Below are 25023 nucleotides of genomic sequence, written 5' to 3'. Positions count from 1 at the left end.
GCAATGGATTGAACACAGTGCAGTAACATAGGTAGACTGACAATGTAACTGTAATCATTCACATATTCTTTATCGTCTGTGTAGAATGACAAATATCAGTGCTGTACTGATGAGCTGTGAGAGGATTCGAGATGTCTAAACACTACACTATACTACACATTCACTATATCTTTCTATCTGTCACACCAGAAGGAGCAGAACGATGGCCATCCAATTAATGCAGTGTGACAAAAAAACATTTCCATTTCATTTAGTTATGTCATTACTGTATGATTGATAGATTGATTGACAGATTACAGCATTATAATACACAGTAATGTTCATTTAGTTAAATAATAACAATAGTAATATGTATTTGGGCCAATTTCCTCAAAATAGTGGCCTCAAGCACTAAGAGCCATAGAAACATAACAACAAAATCTAAATACAGTAGCCATCAGTATGGTCTTACGGCCGTACAGCAAGTGCAAACTTGAACTGGCGTAACTTGTCTGCTTGAGACATTCTGTTCAGGCAGATGTGTCTTATCCTATGTCACGGTGCTGGAAACTAAAGCAGGGAACAATTAGCTCCGCCTCCAGCTGCACTGCATTATTGATGAGGAAGCAAGAATGAAAGAACATGCAAATGGTAACGATTAAAGTGAGGCGGTTCCGCATTCCATAATTGACAGTTGTCCACTTTTACACAAGCATTTGTCCAAATATGAAAGTCACCTTCAAATAAATGCCTGGTACTTTCTGCAGTTGAGTATATACATTCGAGAAAGTACAGTAAATATGTAATTTTAGGCTTCATAACTGATCTTGAGCTTGGACTAGAGCTTCGAGAAGTGTGCAGTGAAGTTCCAAAACAAGGACTTGGCATCTTTAAGAAAGTGTTTCTGGATGCCTGGTCTTGTTGAACGCAACTTTCCACAAACAAACATTGTGTAAGAGGATTTCCAGGAACGTGAGATGAACACGCAGTCACTCTCGTGGTGTGTCTGGCTTTCATTACTGTGACGACCAGAGGCAAAGCCTGAGCTTTGTGACTGGAAAGGCTTCTACTTGCGAGAGTAGATTATTGTTTATTATTGTGTGGTTGCTTTTACCCATGTACAATTTGAAAACTGTTTTATAAAACAGAGAGCAGACAAAAAGACACACGACGAGCATGTGGAGCCTCACCAAGCTTTATTTACATGTGCACCATTTCTCATACAAACTAGATTACAGTTCCAGAAAAAATGAGAACACAGGAAGAATACCAACTAACATCAATGTCGAGAAGATTAATAATATGGGACAAAGTTGAAAGGACAGAGGGCGTACGGAGGGGAGCCTTTTTACAAAAATACAAATGAGGTGATTACGATTTGTAGTGGTTTTGTCTTGTTTTTTTTTTATCCTTTAAATGTGCACTGCAGTTGTTTGTGGAAGGAGTATGAACCAAGCCAACAAAACGTCAACGCCCGGCACCCCAAACAAATGTGTTTGTTACACTTTGTAAAGTCAGTGTATAAAAATTCAAATGCTTAGCAGTTTAATTTGTTTTTTTTTTAAATTTTTTAAAAACGACACTTAACACAGATGAGAATGAGGGTTTGTCTTACATTACACAATAATCATAACGCAGTAAAGTCAGAGGATGGTTCAAGTGCTGCTGATTTAGCAAGTATAAACACTGTTGTCTGAGCACTAACGGGTGTCCTCTTTGTATTACAATTGCTGTCAAGGGACGTCACCATTGCAATGAGTTGAGTGGTTACAGCTTGCTTGTGCACTTAATCCTTAAAAACTGCGCACTGACAGTCCTCTGCCTTGGTGATATATATTTTTATATATAAATGTATATATACACATCTGTACACTATTATACACAGCGGGGTCAAAGCCTTCATTTCGCCCCCACCCCCACCCCAGGGCCTCCAGATGCTACAACAATGGTTACACAATCTGCTTCAAGGATACGTTTGCTGGCAACAGTGTTCCCTTCTACCTGGCACGTCAGAACGTTTCTTCAACTCTACCTTGGCGAGGTAACAAGGGTCAAGTACTACGAGGGAATACACAACGAGGACGTATGGCGGGTAAATGCATTTCACACACACATACACACACAAACACACAAAAGGTCATAATGCATAAATACATCAAATGTGTACAGTGGAGAAGGGCGGCGGGTGACACAAAGAAACATGCGGACGTGGGGCGTAGCGTGCAGGAGCACCGGACGTCAACGTGTGCATGTGCCCCCCCTCCCAAAACAAACAAACAAACAAACAAATAAGGAGATAAAATTCATTGGCAAATAAATGGACAGTATGAATTAGGTGTCTTAGGGCCACGCTGAAAATCTTACAATAATAAAGTCAGATTATCTTGAGAAAAAGTCTGATTTTAGACAAAAGTCACCATGGTATTATCAGAAAAAAGTTTTCTCAAGAATACAATTGTACTTTCTTGGTGAAATAATATAAAAGTTGTAATCTCATTATAATTGTTTTTGTATTTTCTCATGAATAAAATATAACTTTTGTGAGGAAAAAGTCAATCTTATGAGAAAAAAATATAATATATAATGTGCTGTTTGAGAAAGCTGGCCTGTTTTGAGAATAATGTCCTATTTTCTCAAGAAAAAGTCAATCTTATGAGACGATTCATCATATGAGAATAAAAGGCCTGATTTCACGAGAAAAAAAGTCTTCTTGTGAGTTAAAAGACAACTTTAGGAAGAATAATGTATTGAAAATTATTCTACTGTAAATACAAGGGAAAAGTATTTTCTCAAGAGGAATTTTCCTTAGGAAAAAAGTAACAATAGTATGAGATAAAAAGTTCCAATTTTTGATGAGTGAATCTTAAAATTCTCATGCAAACATTAACATGGTTCTCAGGAACAATACGAAGGTTTGTGCAATTACAATAAACCCATCTTAACACAAGTATACCTTTAGCTCTTATTGTGACTATTCCTGAAAATTACCACTTTTTAAATGCTGACTTTAATCGTCGTAGCGTCATTATTCCTATTCCATTTCATTGTGGCCAACATCCAAAACCAAAAGTCAAATCCAAACGGAGGACTTCCACGAGTAGTTGAATCCTGACCTTATCCTGACCTTATCTGTCCTTCCTCCTATCCTCTGTCGACGGCCGAAAAAGTTCACAGGTTACAAGTTCACAAAGCATCACTGTTCCATTTAATTATGGAAATGTTTATTTGAATGAAAACACCTTTAGAATACGCCCCCCCAACATTAGCTCCTTCCCTCCCCCTGAGTGTTTCTATACATATTATGCATTCAAAAAATCCCCACAATTTGATGACGAGAGTGCCGCACACATCCCTTTCATTTGCCTTTAATCTAACTATGTGTGTGTTTAAACATGTGCATATGAGTGCTGTGATTTTGGCTGCCAGCATATCCTACTGCTTGATTCAAGTAATTTGGCAACATACATAAGAGACAGCTTATTGTTTTACTGGAGGACAGAAATGGCTGCTGGAGGAATAAGCACCACCCCTCAACTCACCTCCCATCATGCACGGGGGGTCAGCCTCTCCCTGCCGCGTGTGGCCGCAGCTCTATTGGCGTTTTTGCAAGTCGAGGGTCTAAACTGTACACAATTCAGAACTAAACGAAATAAAATGCACGAGGTGCTCCGAGGACAAGATTCAACACTGTTTTACATAGCACCTGTAATGCTGTGGAAATGTTCACATCGCTAGAACACAGGTATTCATTTTTTCTCTCTCGCTACATTATATGCTGTGATAAACAAATTTAAAAGCCTTCTCAAACTGTACAAATACCCACAAGTGAGATTTTCTTCCTATACGTGTTTTTGTTGTTGTCTCTGCTTTAAAAACAAAAAAGGTAAAAGGTTCAATATGTAGTCATCGAAACTTTTCTGTTCAAGCCATTTGTAGGAAGTGCGTGGTGTTAGTTGTGAAGTGCACACACGAGGCGCTCTGTTTCAACGCAAGTCGACGTAGAAGCATTGTCACGTAACTGAAATTCCGAATAACAAACACTGAACACAAAAAAAAAAAAAAAAAAAAAAAAAAAAATCACAGAAGGGGAGAGTAGAGGTAAATACAACATCCCCAGGGAAAAACATACACTGGATCAGATTTACACAGCTTCTCCACGGCAGTTTCTTTTTGTTTGAACATTGATCAAGAACATCGTGCACCCATTTGTTATTCGTCTTTGTAGTCCCACCTGATGAGCAGTGTCTCTTTGAGAGCCTTACACCTTGAAACTTGCATAATTCAAGAGTTTGTTTTGACATTTTGTTTCTTGATGATGTTATTGTTTCACAGGAGGCTCTTTCCAGGGTGTTGGATCGCTTAAAAGTCCTGCGGATCATTTCCCAGAGACAGGTGTTCGTCATGTAAACACAAGGTTGGTATTCAATGTTGTGCTGATGGCTGATTTTGGCAAAAAAGGGGCGTGTGTCGGATTTGCTCTTGCGATACGCAGTTCAGACCTGCGGAGAAGAAAAAAAGATGATTACGATTACGATTGATGATTTGTATGAGGGGCAAATGACATACTACAACAACAGTGCTGTTCGAAAATTCAAATATTTGCGTTATTGTGCTCTTTCTATCATGCTCTACGATGCTACAAGAAGGTGCCAAAGCCCTGGTAGTAATAATTGGTGACAAATAAGCATGTTGAAGTGATACATCTCGACTAAGAGACAACCTTGGCGTGTCTGGAAGGAGATAAATTTAGTCTGGGTTGTTAGTGGAAGTTACAGAGAATCTTCATCGCTTATTAATGTGCATGTTCATCTGTCAGCTATTTATTTTTAAAGGTAATGTAAAATGAGTTTGGAATGATACTGTGATTTGTGATAATTGTTTGCGGTTTAAACTATTAAAATAATAGTCACTTGATTATCACGTGGATTCCAGAAGCCCCTTCGATAGACCTACATATATATATATGTATATGCATATATATGCATATGTATATCTATGCATATATATATATATATATATATATATATATATATACATTTTCTGAGCCGCTTCTCCTCACTAGGGTCGCGGGCGTGCTGGAGCCTAACCCAGCTATCATCGGGCAGGATGCAGGGTACACCCTGAACTGGTTGCCAGCCAATCGCAGGGCACATACAAACAACCATTCGCACTGACATTCACACCTCCTGGAAATTTTTAGTCATCAATTAACCTACCATGCATGTTTTGGGGATGTGGGAGGAAACCGGAGTGCCCGGAGAAGACACGGGGAGAACATGCAAACTCCACACAGATGGGGCGGGAGATTGAACCCCGGTTCTCAGAACTGTGAGGCAGGCGCTCTAACCAGTCTGCACCGTGCCGCTATATATATATATATATATATGTATGTGTGTGTGTGTGTGTGTGTGTGTGTGTGTGTGTATATATATATATATATATATATATATATATATATATATATATATATATATATATATACATATATACACACACACACACACACACACACACACACACACACACACACACACACACACCACATAGTCGTTGTATAGTTATAGAGTGCAGTGACGTCTCTGGGTTACGTTTGCGTTGCGGTGAAGTTCACCATCACATCAATACTGGCATGACGTGGGCTGAAATGACGTTGCAGGGAAGTCTAGTATTGCTAACAGAGGCTCTTCAAAAATACAGTTCCGTTGTAAAGGAGATTCTAAACGCAGCAAGACAGAAGCACACATGCCTTATGCATCTTCTTCAACCGGGTACCCAGCTCTGAGAAGCCTGCTTGGCGCTTGCAAAGTTGGTGACTCCGTTCATGTTGACCAGAGAGTCAAAGTTAAAGTCCAGGCCGTCGGCGTCCATCAGCTCATTCCTGATGATCGAGTCCATGTCGCACTCCAGGCTGCCGTTAAACATGTCCAGGTCCAGATCTGTGGGGAAGCGATCTTGGCAGACGCCCCCACTGCTGCTCACCGCCCCGTTCAGGAAGATGGAGGTGTCTATCTGCATGGAGGTGGACCCGTTTCCTCCCAAGGGTGAAAGCAGGAGCTGCTGTTTGGCATTAGTGAGAGCATTCACTTCATTAGCTAAATTCAGGCCTCTGGTGACGGACTTCACCGAGCTCAGATTGTGGTTGTTGCTTTGGAGCATCTCCCCCTGACTGCCCTGAACTCCTCCGCCGGTTCCGAATGTCATGATGGGATCGTTGCGGAGCATGACGCCGCGGCGGGAGTTCTGGGACACGATGGCGGCGGCGCTGGCTTGCGACATGAGCGGGTCTGACTGGGTCATCATGACGTCATTGTGCCTGTCGGAGTTGAGCAGATCCTGAAGCGTCACGCTACCGAAGCGCGAAGTGCTGATGCTGGAGAAAGACGTCTGCTTGTTTTCCTGGATGGTCTGCATGGGGGACGGACGCAGGGAGGAGCCTGGTGTGTGTGAGCCAAAGATGGAGTTGCTGTAGTTTCCTCCACCGTTGGAAGAAGAGTTGGATGAGGGTGAGGCACTGGGGGAAGGTGAACCCAGCCCATTGGATTTGGGGACAAAAGCAAACCCTGAGGTCCCGTTTGAAGGGACTTGTCCTGAAGCGGTTGGCACCAGGTTGATGTTATCCAGGTCGTCCATTAGCTCGTCTGTGAGTCCATCGTTCAGGTTCATTGTACCGGCCAGGTCAGCCAGACGGGGCAGCTCGGCGGGCGCGGGCTTACCGTTGGCCACGTTGCCCGGAGACAAAGCTCTGCCGGGACTGGAGTAGAGCATCGGCGACAGGGGGGGCTCATCATCGGGGACCTCGTCCAACTCCGGGTTGGCCAGAATGGGCGAAAGACGGCCGCTCAGTGTGCTGGCGTTGGAATTGGTGCGAGAGCGGAAGTCCGTCCAGGCGTCCAGCTCCTCGCTGCTGCGTGACGTCGGGCTCCCCGGCCACTTGGACAGTCCCGAGGGGCTCTCGCCGTTGCCGTCACCAGCTGCAGCCGCCGCAGCTTGCAGAGCGGCCTTTTTCTTGGCAGCGCGGCCACGGGCGGACTTGGTGTACTTGTTGCTGTTGTCCATAGAGACGGCGCGGCGGCGAGGAGCTTTTCCGCCCTTTCCTCCGTCGGGATTGATCATCCACCAGGAACTCTTGCCCGTGCCTTCGTTCTGGACACGGATGAAACGGCTGTGCAGTGAAAGGTTGTGCCGGATGGAGTTCTGCAACACAAAAACGGAACAGTTCATTACTTAATCAATGACCCTCACTAATATGCATTGGCTGTGTTCAGTGGTGGGAAGTAACAATGTACAAACACTTTGTTACTGTATTTAAGATTTTTCAGGTATCTGTACTTTCCTTGAGTATTCATATTTCTGACGACATTCTACTTTTACTCCATAGATTGAAAAAAGGTATCTGTAGTTTCTACTCCTTACTTTGTCAAAATATGCTTGTAACTTTTTTTCGACCTTTGTGGATTATGACACGACATAAACAAGACGTAAATCGAGAGTAAGTAAAGTCAACCGCGAGGGAGATCAGGAGTGATTGAGATCTTAGTGGGGTTTTTTTTTGGTCACTGTACTGGGCCTTTAAGAGAATTGTTTGAAATTGTTTGAAGCTAGTGGACCATTGCAAGACGAATCTAGGTGTTTGCTTAAATAATAAATAATAGAAGCATATATAACATGTATTCTCTTTTTTTGTGTTACTTTTACTGTAAAATTCAACTCGGAGTGTCAATAAGCTGCTGGAAGCAAGCACACAGTGATTTGCCTAGTATCAGGTGTCGTAGTATTCGTATTATATGTATCGTATATGTCGTAGGCGTAGTATTGGAGTGTTTCTTATGTGTCCAAGTACAGCTAAAGACAAAGGGTATTGGCACCGATACTAGTATCACTGCATCCCTAGTTATGCCAAGTTTTAAAAATGTGTATTATATATAACTGACAGTAAAAAAAAATATATATTACTTGCACATTTCAAAGTCAGCTTTTTTACTTTTACTTATGTGCAGTTATTGAATAAGTATTTGTACGTTCACCAGTCTTTTATTATTTTTTTCATACATAATTATCCGTACTTCTACTTAAGTACAGCGTGTGAGTACCTTTGCCACCTCAGATTGTGTTGAATGAATCGCAGCCATTAAGACGAAAGCACTTGATGGAAGCAGTTGTTCTTGGGGATTTGACACACAACAAAGCAAGACGCCCATTGTTTGTACTAAATAGACGGGATGAACAAAAGTGCAGCAGTTTGAGCTGATGTCTACATTGTTTGGACTGCGGCTTTTGTGTTGAGAACGACACAAGAGGGACAGTGATCTATAATCAAGCCTCTCCTGAATTATTAACAAAGGGCGCCTTTGTTGCGTAAGGGCCGTATTCAGTGACAGATCATGTGTGCTCGAGCGTGCCACCGCGTATTGATAAACTCCCAGCTCCTTTTCCCATGAAAAAGACAGCATCTTATTTGGGTGAGTTGAGTGCACGACCGCCCATCTTGGCGAGCACGACTTGTTTTATTTTTTTTTACACGGAAAACTCCGCCTTGACGACGCTACTTAAATTCACTCACACTTCCCAATAAATATACTGTAGGGCAGGTGTCGAGAAACACAGTGGCTCAGACGTTTGTGTAAAGGTTTGTGCAGGTTTTTTTGACAGCATTCATTACAACTACGAAAGCTATAATATTACCCTTTTCCCCCTCATAACGACATTTTTTTGCACAATATTCTTGTATCGTTACAACTTCATTCTCGTAATGTTATTTCATCTTTATTCTCGTGAGGTTAGTTTTTTTCGCATAATATTCTTGTATCATTACCGACTGCAACGTTATACTCTTAATATTGCGCTTTTTCCCCCTCTTATGATTTTTAATGACATTTTTTTGCTTAATATTCATATATCATCAAAAAACATGCAATTTGATTCTCGTAATACTGCATTTTCCCCTCTCTTAATATGACTATTCTTGTAACATTACTTTTTTTGCACAATATTCTAGTATCATTACGACTTTAATCTCATATTATGGTGATATTTTAGTTGAATTTATTTTTGGCTTTATTCTTGTTCATCTTCATTGCAATGTTAGCTTTTCTTTCGTATACACTACAACTTTTCTCTCATCACTGGCCTTCGTATATACTACATTTTGCAATAAAGCAGTATATTTTACTATAGTGGCTAGGGCAAAGTTTGTCTGTTTGCACCGTGCATTACTTTCCATGTAAAATCCTACACAATGCTCGTAAACCTAGATATATAATCAGTTAACCATTGCAATCAGGCTGATTACAGATTCACACAACAAAAGTAAGCCATTTTATGACTTTCGGTGTACATTGTGGAACAAATTCAGGCCACTTTAAATCAAATTCATCTTGTGAGGAGAAATTCAAGCGTGTTGAATGACACTGATAGGAAAATGTCAAAAAAAAGAAATCACACAAACAGACCTCCTTTTCTTGCTAGAGTTCACTGAAAATGAAGGAGTTGAAAAGCAAGGGCATTCCTTGACAACTATCCTCGGTGGAATGTGCAACACGACTTATTTCTTGCCTTCCTGTGCCACAAGCTACTGAAGCACGTTGGGAAATTCATTACATATTTCTTTGCCTTTTCCAACCACCCCCCCTCCCTCGCAAACGCATAACTCTTACGGGACCTGAGGGATTGTTAAGCAACGTTAATTCCTCCCATTTAAAACAAGCCTTCCAAAACAGGGTCACGTGTTTTCCTGTGCCGATGTATAGTTTACCGCCATCAAACTGACTGCGTTCCTGGGTTGAAACAGGCAAAAAGTCAAAATTGCAAAGTTTTCCACGAAGCTTTCCCGTCTTTCCTGGATTTGGTTTGGATTGGAAGTACACTCACGAAAAGAACAAGAGCGGGTTTAAATTATCCTTTTTTTTAATGTAGGGTGTGGGTAGAGTCTTAACTTTTTTTTTTTTTTTTTCGATCTCTGTGGGTTTGCGCGTTTGAACATGGTGTGCATATACACGAGTTTGTGTATTTAAGGTGGTCAAGTGGAAAGTATTGTCCACAGTGTTTTTGAGACTATAAATTTAAGTTATTGCTGGAGCACTGTGCTCTTTGTCTGACGCAAATCTATAAAATAATTGCAGCTGATGATGAGTGGTGGACGTTAATGCAAGTTTATTAGTGGTGGCGTGTGTGCGTGTAGTTAGCGCAGTGAGGTAAGATGAGATACCAGAGAGACCGATGTTTATCCTCTCGCAGTATCTCTTGAGGCATGGCATAATGTTGTGTGTGTGTGTGTATATATATATATATACATATATACATATATATACATATATATATATATACATATATATATATACACATATATATATATATATACACACACACACATACACACGCATCCTTATAAAGTCGTGCAGGAAGGCGCAGCAGATTGAGGGGGAAGAGAATTTAAATACATGCTCAGCAAAACGTCTGAGCTAACTTGAGCTTCAGTACATGTCAAAGGCCTTAACTTTCAATGGGTTTTTTTTAGGGATGGGCGAGTGTATCGGGCCGATACCGGCCTTATTTTAACACATTGGGTACACATAGGGTGCCGTTACCAAGTACAGCATTATAAAGTGCTGTATATCCTTAATATAAAACATTACAAAAACATTTGTTAGGTTTTTGGGGGGGGAGGCTGAAACCGATTAATGGCATTGCCATTCGTTTCAATGGGGAAAGATGATTTGCAATGTGCATATGAATGAATATAAATTATGAGCATGGTCACGGAACAAATTGAACTCTTATCTCAAGGCACCCCTGCAATCAAGCACATATGACAAGTGCAAATTAATTTTACTCAAGCAAATGTGAGTAGCATGTAGACAAAAACATAACAGCCCATGGCTATCGACAGACACACCCACAATTACATCAATACCTATAAAATGCCACTTGGTGACGGTATCACTTTCTATTCCCTCTCCAGAGAGTGAGTACTTTTACTTTATATTAGTTTTATTGTAGCATTGAACTTGTTAAAACATTGCCTGCACAGTTAAATATTTTATAATGGCACCAAATGTATTCACTTTAAATGGATTCTTGTCACATTATGTCACAGAAGTAGAATTATGTTAGGAATTAAAAAAAAAAAAAGTCTAGGAGGAAACATCTGTACCTCACACTTGGTGAAAAGTCAAAGTGTGCGGAAGAGGTGTTGATAGCGCACATGGTGTGCGTTAGTGTTCCAAAAAAAAATAAAAAAATCGGTCCACAGACACACAAAACCAGTTCGATGAAATATTCCACTGGCTTTATTGATGTAGATGACATAAAAATCACTCGCTAAAACATTGGTGTGTGCGTGTGTGTGTGTGTGTGTGTGTGTGTGTGTGTGCGCGTGTATGTGTAGCTCCTTGGGCTACTTCCCAAAGCCCATTCAACTCATTCACTCCCAGCTTTTCCAGTTAACATGGATATTTGACTTCTAAAGCCGTCAATGGCAGTGAATGTGTTAATAAAAAGAGCACAGCAAGCCAGGAGCTCTGATTCATGACAACACAGCATGCTAAATAACATACAAACACTCACACACTTACACGAATGTGAAAGCATTCGTGGGCTTCTGACATGGTTGCCTAGTATTCCCCATACTGTTGTAAAGTATCCATTAAGTTCCCATCATGGTGGGCGGACTCTCTTCCAGCTTTAGGTGAAACTCTGCAATATATAGAGACTATATACTATATATTAAAAAAAAATTGTAAATACAGCGGCACCTCAGTTTATGAACGATTTGGTTTATACATTTTTTTTTTTTTAAAGAAAAATTACCTCGGATTAGCACTATTTTCGGCATGGCAGCGGAATGCTCAGAACTTTGTACTTTTCCTTGCACCAAATAAACATCATTGGCTCAATGCAGAAAATGCTAAAATGCTGCACAGTGATTTGCGAGCAAACCCACTGTTAGTTTGTCATCAGATATTTTGTTTTCACCTCTTTATATATTGCACAGTATGTATTTTTAACCACCCAACGATCAAAATGAGGAAACTATAACGTCATTTTGCAGCTGGAACGGATCAATTGCATTCCCATTCATTTCAATGGGAAACTTTACCTTAGTTTATGAGCGTTTCGATTTCAGAACAGGGTCACAGAACAAATTACTGTCGTTTTACTCCTCCCACACTCATTAAAAACATTTAAACGTATTAAATCATATGCTTTAAACACAAAGTAATGTACTTGAACACCCCAAATATTGTAAGCACAATATGCCTAGAAAATACCGTATGTATTGTAGTCTGTGTGTTAGATATGGCTTTAAGAGGCGGGGCTTATTGGGGCAGGCGTGTGATGTCAGTGAATCTGCATGTGAGCGTTTGGGCTGTGGCTGGCAGCAGCTCCTGTGTGAAAAACAATTGCGAAAAACCGCAGATTTCTACGTTATATAGCGAAGAGTTCCACTGAGGTTTTGTTTTGTTTTATTACATGCTCTGGCGGTCCTTAGGTTGCCTACCGCTGCTTTAAAGTATGCCATAAATGTCATTTAGCACCTCGAGGCAAGACAAATATGATTTTTTTTTTTATTTTTTTTTTTAAAATCCCTTAAGTTACACAATGTGTGTGTTTGACCCAGTCAGTGTGTGGTGCAGCGCGGCGTGTGTTGACATTAGCCTGAGATTAGTCGCGCAGGTTTACATAACGCATGATAGCGTGCTGTGCGTCGGGTGTGCAAGTGAAACAGGGGATCAGGTTGCTTGGCTTCATGGCTTTAAACGTCAAGTTTACACACAAAGAGTAGCATAAACATTTTATTCAAAAGTCAAATCCTTGAGCCACATGAAGTGGATATAAGGAATAATGCTACAAATTTTAGTACCAAGGCTAATGCTAACAGAGCATGAGCAGTGTCCAGGCAGGTGAATAATATTATAGACCACTAAAATCGGTGATTCGGTGGATTGCGATGGGAAGGTAAAAGATGCTAAGCTTATTACAAGGCAGTGTCAAATCAAAAGTATTTCGAAAGTGTTATTTTAAGGACAAATTGCATACATAGTTTTATACATTGGTACATTGTTAACAGATAGTACTAGTACAAAAAGAGAGGTGTCTTGCCTGGTCCACCAAAATTAAAGATGGCAAAACTAGGGGATCCATTGAGTCACCATAGTAATGATAAATATGTTAATCAGAATGATTGTTACTTTGAGGCCAAATTGTTTAATATTGTACCTTTAAACAAGGGCTGGCCAAAGTATGTTTAAAAGTCTTCACACAAAAACACTGCTAGACCTTTGATAGACAGATGGGCAAATCCTGGAGACCAAATTACAAAAGAAAGTAGAGCGCCAAGTTGCACTTTGACCTCTTGAGTCATGACACACGAAAACCAGAGAAGAAAAAATCTGCATACGTCTGAGCTGAGCTATGTGCTGTTGCTGGCTGATGAAACGCACTGCAACGCCTTCTCGGGACACCCTCCCAATGGCTCCTCAATCCAATTCCCCTCCGCCAATCGGTTGCGCCACAGCTCGCACGGCTACATCCAATTACGAGTAACTGTCAGAAGCCACCTCGGCCAATGGGAGGGCACTACCTCACGCTCGTTATCGCGCATTTACGACATCCAGAACGGCAGGAGCTGATGTAATCCCTCGGCTAAAAGCGCACCATGTGGGGAAAAAAAAAAGCCCAAATGAGATTTCCCACCTCGGTGTCATTTGAACGTGAGAGAGCTTCAAAAGGGGACGGAGGAGTGACGGGGACATTTTTGCGTGACAGCCTTTGATTGTTCCCACATGTTGCTGATGGACAAAAAGGCTTCTGTGTTGCTCGGCTTTGACACTGCAGCTGCTACGCATGCACGCGCACGCACATACACGCACATGCTCACTCACATATGCTCGCACACACCCGCGACCACGCACACTCTCAGGTTCACACGCACACACATACTGTTTCTCTCACTCACTCACTATTGTTAAGACGGCGACATTATAGTATTATGGGAAAAGATCTTGTAAAGTTAGGAAAATACTGGTTGAACATGCAGGAAAGTATACAAAGTGGTAAAATTCTAAGGAAAAGTCTGGTAATATGACAACAAATGTTGACAATATATAATAAACCGTATACTGTATATACTTTTTAATACATTTAGTAAGGCCAGCTGAGGACACAAATGTCTCCTGTTTGAAAACAATCTTCCCTAGGCCTGTTGTAGAGGTCCTAAATGGTGGTAACATTGGTGGGCTCCGAGGCGACGCAAGGTGCCAACATCCAGGTGTGACACGTATGCTACGCGCTACAAATAAACACATATCCTCGCCTCAATCGACACTGCAGATAGAGAGAGCACAGCTATTTATACTGTGGACACACACACACACACACACACAAACACACTTTTAAACACAAACACACACTGTGTCCAGGTGCTCTGAGCTCTGGAGTGCGGACAGAACTTTCCATTCTCGACAATCATATGTGCGACTCAGCTTGTGTGTGTGTGTGTTTGTGTGTTCACCTTGTGTTGACGTGCACACTAAATCGTAAAGAGGGATCTTGAGCTTGGCTGGAGAAATCCTGCTCCACCTCATTCACTTTATATTAGTGTCATACACTCCCTAATCTCCCTCACAGAGACTCTTTTGAATGCATCCATACTTCTCTGCCAAAATGACTATTATACAGTATATTTATGATTTACATTCAAAAATACAGTTCAAGTATTAGTTATTACTGTAATATGGATGCCATGGTATGCGACTTCTACTCTACACAATTACAAAATAGTAATGTTGTATTACAAGTACAAAATTATATTAGATAAACAAAGAACCAACTCTGAAATTTCCACCCCAAAGTTGAAGTTGTATGATGAGAAAAATAAAAAATAAAAAAATACAAATAAGCTGTATCAATATATTGCAAGAATACAATTTTCATATTACGGGATAAAAGTTGCAATATTGTAAGTATAAAATTAGTATTAAAAGAACAAAAAGTCATAATGCTACAAGAAAAAACAAAACACTTAAAGATGACGATAAAGAAGTTTTTTCTCATACTTTTGAGAGAAAAAAGTTGTAATCAGAAGAAAAGTATCAATAATAAAAAACAAGTTTGACTATAATGAGAAAAGGTCATAGATATGAGATTAAATTGTAATTTTTCAAACAAATAAATGACAATGTTACGGAAATAAAGATGTCATTTTACTCTGTTAAAGTCGAATTTCCTTCAAGACAAAATTTCATCAGAATTTTTACAAGTGAATGCCAAAATTCCCACACATGCCTGACGTGAGTGTGTTAGTCTTTATCCTCCGAAAATTACATTTTTTAACATTTCTTTTAGAATTTCTACATTTGTATCTTCTTTTGCACCCCTGCATTTTAAGTGCTGTAGACATCATTTTGTTGCACTGCACATTAAAGTGTACGGCAAAGACAGTTTATTGTAGCCCTTCTATTCTTTAGTGTTTAATTGATAAACTGTCTGGTAAGACGTCCGCCTCTTTCTCCATGTGCTCGTTGTGTAAGGCCACATGCTCAGAAAAGTGTGTGTGTTTACGCTTCTGCTTCCTCCAGTGAGCGCAGCCGAGGTGGGGGAGTTGCCCGACCCAGCCCACCTCCAGAAGCCAATCAGAACTGTCCTGGTTAATCGCGCGTCTTTGCGTCAGTGTGTTTTTGACGAGAGCTTCTTGGAAGATTACGACCTGACATGAGAGTAGACGCACGCGCACGCATGCACTGACACGTGGAAAGTCATGCGGAAAATCCATAATGATATGATATAATGTATTAAATTGTTTCAACGATACGCTGAATTGCACCAAGCAGACGTTTGTGTGTACCTTCGCATTAGGGCTGTTTATTACAGATCCGCATAGTGTGTGTACTCTGCTTTGCGACAACACGGGACATCCCTATGAGGCGTTTCGGGACACGGTGTCCTAAAAGCATTCAGTGGCTCTGTACTTGCCAAGAACACACAAGTGTTCTGATACCAGAAACTCCTCAACAAAAGACATTTCCAGACACAGCGAGCTGCGACAAGCCTAATGGGACGCGCAAGCAGCAGTTGCTTTGGCACATTATGCCTGTCAGTAATAAATAGGATGCACATATGAGAGATGTGTTAAATAAACTACACAAAAGTATTTTAGCGACAAATGATATAATGCCGTGCGTTGTGTGCCGTTTATACTAAGCAGTGTAGTTTGGTTCAGTGCGTTTTTTTGGTTTTGGAGGGTATTATTACTATTACAGAATGTTACCTAGGACTATTATGCCCACACAAAGTCCGACAGAAAAAAGTTGGATATTATGAGAAAAAGATAATTATATCACAAAAATGTTGGATTTATTTTGGGACTGAGTCACACCGTGTCCCGCTACCTAGCTGGCCCAGCTATTATCAACACGGGCCAAATTGGGATTTACCGTTCCGGAGCAAACAGAACTGCGCTGCTTTGCGTAAACAGGTCTTTTAAGACAAGGACAGACGGGAAAGAGGAAACCCTCAGCAGGGTGTCTACATGATTAATCACATCTCTAGCAGCATCGATGTGTGTGATAGAGTGGTGGTGGTAGGAGGGTGGTTTAATGAGTCCTAGTTATCTGGAATGGGAATGCTGCTATTCCTGTAGGGAGACATGGTGTGACAGATGAGGAATATGTGTGGTAAATGATATTGCCATCCACTCCTCCTTACAAAGACGACAGCGTTGCGAAGAGGGAGGATTTCATTACAGATGATGTCAACATCAAGAGAATGGCGAAACGCTCTCGACTGTGGCATGTCAGTGCACAAATATCCAGCTTAAAGAGACACTTTATGACCGGACCACAGCGTTATAGTGCCCGTGGTTAGATAAGAAAATCGCTACCATGCAGTCTTGGGCCCATTTGTTATCTTGGCCAAGCAGAACTGACGGAAAACTGATAGCCTCACCCAAGTGAATCATCAATTCGCCTTTTAAAGGTAACTAATGTGAGCAAAACTCAGCTAAGGTTACACAAGTAGGTATTGATTGATAGTTTCTAGCTATGAATCAGTGAGCATACTGTTAGTATCCTTTCTTTTAGACCGCAACATTGCATCAATACAGAGCATTTTGACTAAAAACTGTTGTTGACCGTTCCTTGACTGCAGAACTTAAGCAAACCTCAAACATGACTGTTTTCTTGTGTGTTCAACAACTTCTGAACCGGTGACAGTTGGTCGCTATATGCTAGCTAAGTCACAGATGCTAAATGTGTATTGTTAGCATCTTTTCTTTTTAGACCACAACATCGTGTCAATACACAGCATTTTTAATGAGAACTTGTTATTGTCGACATTTCCACAAAAGTAGAAGATTCTATCCCCCAAATCTAAGGCGAGGTTGAAAATATCACAACTTTGTTTGGTATCCATTGGAATTATTATTTTCATGGTGTTATAAAGCTAAATGTCACCACCAGACTCGAGTTTTCTTGGAGACCCCATGGTTGTTGTAATGAAAGGAGGGACCTGTAAAGACAGTGAAGCTATCATGTGATAAAAATAAAATAATTTCTTAACAACAAATCAGTCATGGAGGAAGTAAAGCCCCGTTTTCTGTTTTTTTTTTTTTTAAATTTGTATTTATTTATTTATTTTCCACGCATGCAGGCTGGAGAGAGTTTGACTGAGGTTTATGATCGTAATGCTTAACACCACGCAGCACTGTGGGTGCATACTTGTGTATCCACTCAGAGCTGGCTTTGCTTGTTCAGAAAATTATTAGGTAACCTTAGGACAGTGGTTTATGGAAACCCAGTTACAGTTAGACTAAAACAATCGCTCTGAGTCAGGTCAAACCTTTCAAGACGGAAACCATGAAACTTTGCTATGAAAGTCACTGTTCAGGAGATTGCTATTGGTCATCAACACAGTTCAAATGGCCTCAACAGTTAACTATTTAAGAACGAGAGTCTATGAACATAGGTGATTATACTCACTATAAAAAAATAAAATAAAATCCGGATGGAAAAAGTGAGGCCTTTATTTGTTCAACTCCAAAACATGTTTTAACCAAGCCCTCAAGTGCTCTGGTGTACACGCTGCATGTTAGTTAACCCACGTGACATTTACCATAGTCAGCATATATGGGTGACGCCATCTCTGCGCTTGTATGGGGATGCTTAGGCTTACTGCCTTCTGATCCTGTGTTTCCACAACACGGCCTTCTTGCAGGCCTTAAGGCTGTATCCCTTGTCACGCACACACAATTTAGTTTTGGAGTGGGGCGGGGGTAAGAGTCACATTCTCTCAGTCAGCAAACTTTTCAAGATCTTCTGTGGGGTGACCGCTGATCACAGCGTGACACCTCATTACATTGGTAAACAAAATAAAGACCTGCAAATCTTCTTGCTTGATTGGTTGGAATTTGGGACGTGCTGTTTCCTGTTTGTGTGTGTGTGTTTCTTTGCATGTGTGTGTTCATATGTGATTTAGTGTAGAAGTTAGTGTGATTTAGTGAGAAGTTCGCATCTGGTCCGAATTAGCGCTGTGGCTCTGCTGGCATTTAGGGCTTGTTCTAATGATGCTAAAAACAGATACAGTACACACAAACACACACACACATGCACACACACACAGGACAACAACTCTTACCATATGTTTGGCAGTGATTCGCATTTCTAAGCTTTTACCATCACTCAAGCCAGGAAAAAACTTGTCCATACATTCATTGTTACAGCGAAGCAGGTGGTGAGGTAACCTGATGACCTTCTCCCCAGCAAAGCACTCCAGCTCCTCTTGGGGAACCCAAAGGCATTCCGAAGCCAGATGGGCTTCATAATCCCTCTCCTCAGCCTCTTGTGGCCCAGCATGGGGGGTGGGGGTACCGTTGGAGAAATGGGAAGAGGGCACTACAAAGATATCATAATCGGACGCCTTGACAGCTGGACTTAACCTTCTATCTGAACCCCTCACCTTATCGTCATTCTTTTGCTCGCTGACCCCCGAATGCTTGTGACCACAGGTGATAGGTGAGAGTTGGGATCTAAATCAACTGGTAGCTTTATCTTTGCCCACACTGCTGCTGATAGCACATTGACCCTCCTGTCTGGGTCAGCCTCTATCTTACTCACTTGTCGACAAAGATACTAAGAAATATAGACTAGGTCAACAAATATACAATTATTTTCCTCCATTAATCTATTTTCTACAAAGCTTGTCTTCATTAGTGTCGCCTGTGACCTGGAAACTATTGCAGCTGACGTTGAACATCCGGGACTGGTCAACAGCCAATCGCAGGGGACATATAGACAAACAACCCCAACACAATTTTAAGCTCTGTGTATGCAAGTACTTAAAAAGTCACTTTTACATAATACAAACATCGCCTTCGCGGCCTTGCAAAACGAGACCATGTTACAATAGCACGCGAAATCCAGACAACTCTTCTGAAGTCAAAAGTCTCTACTGCTTTTCCCGTAGTACAGTCCCAACCAAATGGCAGAAAACCAAATGGTAAACTCCTCTCACAGCCCCTGACAGGACAGTCACAAACTTTAAGGGAAGGCCTGGTTGTCAGTTAAAAATAGAAGCCGTGTGGCGCAAGTACTGAGACGATACCTACAATTATGGGCCAACGTATAGCTTTTAACAAGTTTTCAAAAGCCTCCAGAGACTGAGGCAATGTTAATAAAGGGCGTCTTTTGACAGGTGTCTTTCGCTGTTTTGTGTTTTTGATCTACATATGCATATTTGACCTACTGTATCTTTCTCACTGAGTCCAGATTGTTTAAACTTGCCTGACCCAGTCACCCCTTGCACATTTGAAACTGCAGGAAGGTGTGTGTGTGCATGTCTGTGTGCTGATGTCAGCACTTCCAGGCTTGCCAGCTCTCTTCCCCCACACCCCAGCTGAACAGCAGAGTGAAAGTCAAGTTATTTCCCCCCTATTCAACATACTGTACACACCGCCGCTACAATCGATCAGTGTCTCAAGTGTGTATATTTAAGCACATAAGGTGTGCTCAGGCATACACACACACACACACACACACACACACACACACACACACACACACCAAAAGGCCCTCAGTCTTTTCTCCCGGCAACAGCGAGGCCCCTGGCTTACTTTCTTTAGGCTCCGCCCACCCGCTTTTCTGAGGGGGCACATGACTTCCTGCTTGGAGAAATGAAGGAAGCCCTCGCTCCCTCAATGTTTTTTCCTCTTACAAGCTCAGCATAAACATATTGTTAGTGAGCATTAAAATGGTGACACAGCTCTCTTACTCATTGTGAACCCAAAAGCATTGTTTTCCCTAATAGCCTATAATTAAATCACTCCCTTTAAAGTCCAGTTAAGCCGGTTCATTGGTCTGTGTGGGCACACAAGTGTCCAGTATGAATAGTGTATACTACACGCACCGTTGCGTGTGCGTGACTCCATCACACTTCTGCTAAGCTCATTATTGCCGTCCAAAAGATGATGGTAACCTCTTCCCGATGGCCAGCCACTTTATATTCTACTTACTCATGCTGCCATAGTTTTCATGTATAATGGCCCCCGAGTGTTAATTTTCTGTCATAGCGAGACATTTTCAACAATTCTGTTTAGGAATTTTTCTTGGCAAAGCTTCACCTCAGCAGGTGGCCATGAAAATAAATTGAGCGGTCGGCACATGTCGGAATGCTTTCCAAAAATTGATAAGAAATATAAAATGATTCTAATTTGCCTATAATATAAAGCGTATTACATCAATGTTATTACGTTAACCTCATCAAATTATTTGAATACATTACAAGGGTTTCATAGTGGCTTTCTGCAGTGACTGGCTAGGAGTATACTGTAATCATCAAGCCTTAAGCATATAGCGTCCATTTTGAATACAGGTACCAAATATGGTTCAGGATGGGGCATCGTGCCCATGTTTTATTTACTTTTCCAAATACGTTTCCTCGTCAACCACATGGTGTTCCTTTTTTATTTTTCCCAGGGACCAAACAAACATGGTTCACAGTAAGGCATATGTCATCCATTTTTGGTTTCTCAAATGTTTTTTTGGTCTCATAAATACTCAGAATAGCCTTACTCTTACAATGGTCATAATAATTGGTGAATGGATTGAACGGATGGCCTGGATTATTCAGGTCAATACGACCCTGGTTTGAAACAGGAGTTCAGACCACTCAGAAAACCATCCACAAAACACTAACACTAAAAGTAGATGTTTTATTTTCCAAGTCCAAACTGATTAAATATGCCCAAGGCTCCTCCTTTGGGCCCTCGCAGCTTGAAGTGAACTTGAGCACCATAGCAACTAAAATGGAATTTCATTAGAAGCCCAAGCAGACTGTATATTGTTATCAGGTATTTATTTTAGGCCCAAGGGCAGCGTGAACTTAAACACCCCCTTGTTATGGGGGCAGCGTGGTACATTTATGGGCATTGGGGGGCCCCTGGCCTCCCCCAGGGTTTAGTGGGTCCTTGTCTTTGTCCTGACGCTCTCGGGCGCTCGCAGCTTAGTGCTGTGTTTCATACATGGCCACATGCACATTGGCTATTGTCTTCAGCGGCTGCCATTTCCTTGCACCCATCCACCAGCATACAAATACCCGACCCTCTTCGTCAGGTGGCCTCACATCACCTCGCTGCACTTGGAATATGCCGCTATTAATAGAGCTACACCCTGTACGTTTTAGGAGTGCGTCTTGTGAGTTGAGTTTTTTTTTTTTTTTTGTGACATTGCCAAACTTATCCCGACCTCACCCGGTCAGATAAAACGACAAGCGTGTGGAAGTGCACGCCCGCATTACAGGCTATTACAGGCGGTTTAGAGAAGGACACAGTGAACTGGATCGAGGATTGCGAGAGCAAAAGGTTGCAGCTGCGCCAGCCCGACGGCTTTAATCTCCTACATGGACCTTAAGCGGTGTACACACAAACCGATCTTCCATCCACCCACTTTCTATATCTCTTATTCTCGTCAGTGACGAGGGTGAGCTGGAACCTATCCGAGCTGACTTCGGGCAAAAGGTGGATCCCAGGTGTATAACAGGTCTCATAAAGCATTCACCACAATAAAAATGACAAGAAGAGTTTGCAATCTCGACGTGCTTACCAGATAAGTTAACAGAATGTTTGTTAAATTGGTTAATATTGCTATTATGGTCCGATGGATATGGATTCTTAGAGGCCGATTCCGATATTTGGCAGAATAAAATTCCAATAACCGATTAAACAGCCATCCATCCATCCATTTTCTGAGCCGCTTATCCTCACAAGGGTCGCGGAAGTGCTGGAGCCTATCCCAGCTATCATCGAGCAGGAGGCGGGGTACACCCTGAACCGGTCATTATCTTTCTTATGTTGTAATGTGTTAGAAAAACAAAATTGGCAAAAATCAGAAGAAAATAGGCCGATTTTTGCTGATTTGAAAAGGGCCCCAATCGGTATAACCGTCACTGATGGTGTAGTGTACATTCGCCTGACTTTGTTGCAAGCAGCTGTGATTGACTGGTGACCAGTCCAGGGTGTACTTCACCTTTCACCCGTGGCAGCTGTGATAAGCTCCAGCTAACGCGCAACCTTAATGAGGACAAACACTGATTGATAGATGGAGGTCTACACAAAGACCATGTTATCAAAGCACTGCAATTATACTTTACTTTTAATTTATGGTTCAATATTGAATTGAACCCACCTCATTTTGACCAGTGTGCATCAATCAGACTTTTATACTGCATTGACGTAATAAAACATGTTTTATTAGTCCTTCACCAAGATTCACTTTGACACATTAAAAAGTCAAAGTCGGTACTGCGCATATTTCAACAGTATCAAATATCTTATGCTGGTGTTTTACCACAGAATTAAAAAAGATACAATATATCACAGTGGGGATATTTTGTCCCACTGCTACTTTAAACCTGTATTTCTTACCATAGCTTTTGGCTTCGTTCTATTCAACTAACCACACAAAAGTTGCATGGTGGCATCAGTTGGCAGCAGACCAGAACTCTCTGCTCTTCGGCTCTCTTTTTTTTGTACCCATCCTACTTCGCTTAGAGCAGCAATCGCACAATCCTAACCACCTCCTCTCTTTTTTCGTTTTCTTTCTCAGAGGCGCTTGAGTGCTCCACCACTCACTCTCTCTCTTTCTCACACACACACACGCGCGCACATACACACACTCGTATACTGCAAGGTGACTGTGGAGCTTGAAGGGTTCGGTGCCTCTGAAAGGAGAAATGTCTGGTAGTCCTTGTAAAGCGGAGAGGAGGGTACAAAACGAGAGTATAAAGAAAGCACTTTTCAGCAGAGTGGGACTGTTGCTGATAGTTAATGCACCAGCACCTCAACTTCCTCTTGAAGACAGCACATGTCCTGTAGGTTGCACATACCACGCCAAGCTCGAATGGAGTGGAGGTGTCCTCCTTGCACACTCTAATGAGAGGCTTGCAAAATACAGTATTTCCCTAAACAGTTGCTTGGGGGGCGTGAGGGGGTGGTGGCGGTGGTGTGTGTGTGTGTGTGTGTGTGGGGTGGGGGGGGGGGGGGGTGGCTATTTATTTACTCAACTACACATCTGTTCAGGCCAAGGCCTTCATTATGACTAATATTAAACAATGTGACTTGAATATTACATTTTTGGCAAGTGAAAACGGAGCTTAAAAGAAAATGGTCTATTTATTGAGGCAGAGTAGACAGAACAAATATGTGGCATCCTTCTGCAGATGTGTTGTTTCTCCACACCGTTTAACACGCTTTGTTGCTGCTATTTTGGCTAGCTACAGTTCTAGTAGGCTCAGCAGTGAACCATTTAATGTAACCAAAAGGGTTAGTTCTTGCAGATAACTCTAACAATAACAGGTAAGATGCCACACCAGCACACCAAGAGATTGTAAATATGCGTCATGAGGTACTGTTTTGGTTAGCAACAGAGTACCAATTGGCTCAGCGGTTCACTCAGTCATTTTGTAGGGAACTCACAATGTGGTAAAACTCCACAATTGAATTCATATAAGACACTGTTTGTAAGTTTCTGGAAGTGCTGCTGTTTTGGTTAGCAAATTAGTTCAACTGGCCTCAGTAGTTAACTCATTGATGTTAACAAATTAGTCATCTAACAGGGAACCTATTTCCTACATGTAGTATGTGTCCACACTTTAATTCGTCCAATCAACATGTTTCCATGCCTTGGTATGTGCTGCTGTTTTGCGCGGCATAATGTCCGCGCGCGAACAAAAGAATCATCTAGCAGGGAACTTGCAGTAAGACTCCACACTTTAACCTGAGAAACTTTGTATGCTTCACTCGGTGATGCTGTTTTGGTTAGCAACTGTAATGGATTTATTTACCTCTGTGCTAACCTGTTTTGAAATCATGGTGCAATATTATATGATAAAGTACTACAGCCGCAGTGATAGCCCATGTTGGGATAGTTTCGAGTGCAATACAGTGTGTAACCTTTTGTACAATTTCCTCGGGAGAGCCAGTCAACCACAGCTTCTATGTGATGACACGTGCAGTCAGCAGTCAGTGGCCTCACACTGTCTGCTAAAAAGAACTGAAATAATGCAGAAAAAAAGGAAGTGGCGGCTTTACGTTAGGTAGGCTGACATGTTGCTCCCGTGTCTGGTCACACGACGAATGAGTCGCTGTGTTGCAACTTCAAAACGGCTCCAGTCTGGACGTTTGTGCGTGTGTGTGTGTGTGTGTGTGTGTGTGTGTGTGTGCTTACAAGGTGCATTATGTGTAAGACTATGCACTTAATCGTTGCTACACAATACACCACAATGTAGTCCATCCAGTTAAAACGCTATACTGCATGTTTTATTTGATGTCCACAAACTGTGATTGTTCCATTGCCTGCAAATCAGACGTGGCAAAAGTACTCAAGCACTCAACTTCAGTAGAACTACAGATACTTAAAAAAAAAAAAAGACTGGTAAAAGTGTACTAATTCAACTTATTTACTAAGTAAAAGTAAAATAGTACAGACTCTGAAAAATACAAAAGTAAAAATCTATTTTTGCTCTCAATTATATACAATATCCATTTTGTGTCAGCCAGTC

At 41.5% G+C, this 25023-nt stretch overlaps 1 protein-coding gene across 1 annotated transcript in view; it reads right to left on the bottom strand.

Annotated features, from left to right (window-relative positions):
- Positions 1-1158: 1158 nt before the first annotated feature.
- foxo3b (forkhead box O3b) overlaps positions 1159-25023 on the bottom strand; it is a 49921-nt gene continuing 26056 nt past the window's right edge. Inside the window, exons 3-4 of the mRNA XM_061704037.1 lie at positions 5726-7173; positions 1159-4478 (exon numbers count right to left, since the gene is read on the bottom strand). Of these exons, the coding sequence (XP_061560021.1) occupies positions 5740-7173 (1434 nt within the window). The 3' untranslated portion in view covers positions 1159-4478; positions 5726-5739. The remainder of the gene's footprint in view (positions 4479-5725; positions 7174-25023) is intronic.

The sequence above is a fragment of the Phycodurus eques genome, chromosome 18 (genome assembly GCF_024500275.1).
Source record: "Phycodurus eques isolate BA_2022a chromosome 18, UOR_Pequ_1.1, whole genome shotgun sequence".
Lineage (NCBI taxonomy): Eukaryota > Metazoa > Chordata > Actinopteri > Syngnathiformes > Syngnathidae > Phycodurus > Phycodurus eques.
Note: the sequence above shows the minus strand (reverse complement) of the source record. Positions and strands in the feature narration are given on the sequence as shown.